Source organism: Harpegnathos saltator, unplaced genomic scaffold, assembly GCF_003227715.2.
Source record: "Harpegnathos saltator strain DR-91 unplaced genomic scaffold, Hsal_v8.6 scaffold171, whole genome shotgun sequence".
Lineage (NCBI taxonomy): Eukaryota > Metazoa > Arthropoda > Insecta > Hymenoptera > Formicidae > Harpegnathos > Harpegnathos saltator.
Window position 1 is genome coordinate 900,228 of NW_020229952.1, and position 3,012 is coordinate 903,239.

The 3,012-nt window shown below is 31.5% G+C and overlaps 1 protein-coding gene across 2 annotated transcripts; it reads right to left on the reverse strand.

The window, feature by feature from the left end:
• Positions 1 to 349: 349 nt before the first annotated feature.
• LOC105191438 (pyridoxine/pyridoxamine 5'-phosphate oxidase) lies at positions 350 to 2,695 on the reverse strand. Of its 2 annotated transcripts, XM_025297175.1 has the most exons (7): positions 2,559 to 2,695; positions 2,345 to 2,454; positions 2,097 to 2,242; positions 1,941 to 2,040; positions 1,551 to 1,625; positions 1,138 to 1,337; positions 350 to 758 (listed from the first exon to the last, which is right to left on the reverse strand). In XM_025297175.1, the coding sequence occupies exons 2-7, from the start codon at positions 2,345 to 2,347 to the stop codon at positions 629 to 631; spliced, it is 654 nt and encodes a 217-aa protein (XP_025152960.1). In that variant the 5' UTR covers positions 2,348 to 2,454; positions 2,559 to 2,695; the 3' UTR covers positions 350 to 628. The 2 variants fall into 2 exon arrangements, with proteins under 2 accessions (XP_025152960.1, XP_025152959.1); XM_025297174.1 differs by lacking the exon at positions 2,345 to 2,454 and having other exon boundaries at positions 2,559 to 2,669.
• Between the last annotated feature and the right edge of the window lie 317 nt (positions 2,696 to 3,012).

Genomic DNA, 3,012 nt, shown 5'->3' on the forward strand with positions numbered 1-3,012 from the left:
GCATCACGACATCGTATATTATAATGTTTTGAATAAAGGGGAGTTGGCATTTACGTGAATCTTACTCGATCAAAGTACGGACGGTGTGATTCCTCTTTAATGACTTTTCACTGACTCCATTGGAAACCGGATTAGTCGTTTATTAGAATTGAAATGGGAATAGCTATTTTTTTTTAATATATCATTAATATAATTTACAGAAAGCTTCGTTAATGTGTGAGAATGATACATGAATTTAAGACTGAACGAACATTGTATCGTGATGAGTGTCGGTTAATGTAAAGATTTATTCAGAATAGAAAGAAAAAGGAGAGCAATCTTAAAGTATGAAAGATTGTAAAGAACATTGTATTTTTTAATATTTCGAAAGGTTATATTTAGGAATACAAGAGTAAATACTAGAATCTTTCCTGAAGAATTTAGAAGGAACAATATCTTTTTGTGCAACAACAGTATCTTTCTGCTTTTGATCAGTTCAGGATTCTCTAGATATCACAAATCTTTCGTTTGTTACGTATCTTATCCAAATAATCATGATAGAGATTCTAGCCAAATAGTACTCGTGACAATGGAAAGATAGAATGCGATTTGCATTCTATCTTTCCATTGTCACGATAGGAAGATAAGATTACGCTGCTATTCTCTGATGTTTCCAACGTCCGGTCGAATTATTTTTCTCGAAACGTATTCGATCGGCAATTAGCCCATCCCAGGCATACCAAAATTCCATCATCTCGGGTGCTAATTTATAAGCCACGCTGGAAACAAGTAATATTAATTTTTCATAAAAATATAACGCTTTATGTTAGTTTTTCTTTTTTTTTTTGGAAATATGTATATACATATAGGTCATACAGAAATACATCCAAAATTTTAATATTCTTTAATTAGAGTCTTTGTAAGCGCAAATGAGGCATTATATATTAATTAAAGAAAATTATAAAAATAGCAAAATACTATTGGCAAACAAGTAAATAACTCGAAAATTTTTAATTATTCTTTCGCTTCTAATAAAATTTATTACCTACAATCTGCGAGATTAATAATACTACATAATTTTTTTATGATAAATATAGAGCTCAGGAATGTTCACGTTTTGTTTATTATAAATTGTCCAGATTAAACCAGGAAACCTACTAGTGATCCGGCATTGTTAGATTTTCTCCATTCTTAATTGCTTCTGTCATTTCACTATACCGTCGATTCAAATCGTCCCAGTCGGCTGGTTGGTCCTGATGACACAGATAGGATCGAATTTTATGGTACAATGGCTCCCTCTCATATATATGTTCATAAGCCGGTTTTTCTAGTTTCTTCATCGTCCCTTCTATCCTCACCTAAAAATCAATATTTCTCGAATTTTAAATACCTACCAACGTTATGTGCATCTGACGTTTTAAGCATAATTATATAATGCATAATAGAAAACGAAATTTATACACGATATTAAATAAATACAAATGAATATGATATGAAAAGATTTAACGGATACAGTGGTAAAATAAAAGAAAATTTTTAATAACAAAATTATTACAAAATTAAATATTTACCTGTCGCTGAACTTTATGTTGCTTGTCATTTGTATAGTCCCAAAAGAAACACATGGCAGTATATGGATTGTGCTCCTACAAAGGAAAAAGACAATGAAGAAAATGAACATTTAAATCATCTTCCTGTGTTTTAATTTTTATATACTTTTATTTTCTCAGATAATGTGTTAAATTTTCTGGAGTTATTTCAGTTTTAAGTTTTATCCAATGCTTTTCGTAAAACAAACTATTTTCGGGAAAGGATTAGTAACAAAAGTTATAATCATACAACAGTTAACTTTGAATAGGTCCGTACGGGATTTTAATTTATGTGGTACACTTGCAAAAATAACGTTGAAGACAAGAAAATTACTAATAATCGAATGAAACGGATGCAATAATAATATTTACCACATCGTCGACTTTTCGACTACGCGAATCGGTCGTGATGACAAAACCGTCGTTATCAAATTCACGTAGTACTAAATTTCTTGAACTAATCTTCAAATCCCTGAAGTGTAGAATAAGTTTAATATATATTTTATCACTAGTCCAAAATATACTTACTTCGAAAGCGTCGCCAAACAACAAACGTCTATTATTCCTTTGTGGAATTTTATCACTTCGTCACGCCACATTTTGAAGAGATCAACGGGATTATCAACTGCATCAATATGCGCGAGGCCCACACAATCGGCATCTTTTGTCCTCTCCTTCGCAAAAATATAATTAAACTTTTTATATTCAATTCTTATCGTGTGAATTAATGTGAACAAAACGTTGTATATAATAAAAAAAAAAAACAAATCTCTTACCATGACAAAATCTTGATCAGAAATGATACTTGTTTGTTCAAGCAATATGCCAAGTCTCTTTATACTAATAACGATACGTGGTATCGTGTTTTTCAAATTTGTATGTTCAACTATAACAAGAAATGAAATAATTATTTAGTGTGGAGATAACTGATTGCATAAATTTAACTGTAATTACTTAAGGAGTTTAATTTATTAGTCGAAAGTAATTTACCGTAAAAGACAAAAGAACACTCCACCACTTTCGTCGGCAGATAGTCGTACGTAACATTAGCGGTACGTCTTCGACTCACAGTCGCAAGCAACGTTTCGTTTCATCGATCTACCTAGCATCCCACTCTCTCGTCGTTTCTGCCACGATTCTGCGCAAAACGCGGCTAGCTAGTCGACACGTGTATAACATGTGATATAACTTAGCAACGTGGAGCTGCGATCGTCTATTAATAAAACTCGAGTAAACATTAACTTTACGCGGTTCTTTCAAATGTATGTTCGTTGTTAGTTTATGACATAGAGTATATACAAGTAACAAAAGTTGCGTAAAACACTAGATTATTATTTTAGGAAACTTTAATGTGTGAACAATCTTACAAATAAAAAATCTTTTTATCTATCTTAAAAATAAAATTGCATCGTAATCGTTGAAGTAACGGCAGAAGACTTAAAGC

Bases quoted from the DNA above. Each gene is read 5' to 3' on its own strand.
- LOC105191438 (XM_025297174.1), bottom strand. From the start codon at position 2,615: ATGTTACGTACGACTATCTGCCGACGAAAGTGGTGGAGTGTTCTTTTG. The intron at 2,243-2,558 runs GTAAATTACTTT...ATTTTTGCGAAG, and splicing joins GTGTTCTTTTGTCTTTTACG to GAGAGGACAAAAGATGCCGA. The intron at 759-1,137 runs GTAGGTTTCCTG...ACTTGTTTCCAG, and splicing joins CTAACAATGCCGGATCACTA to CGTGGCTTATAAATTAGCAC.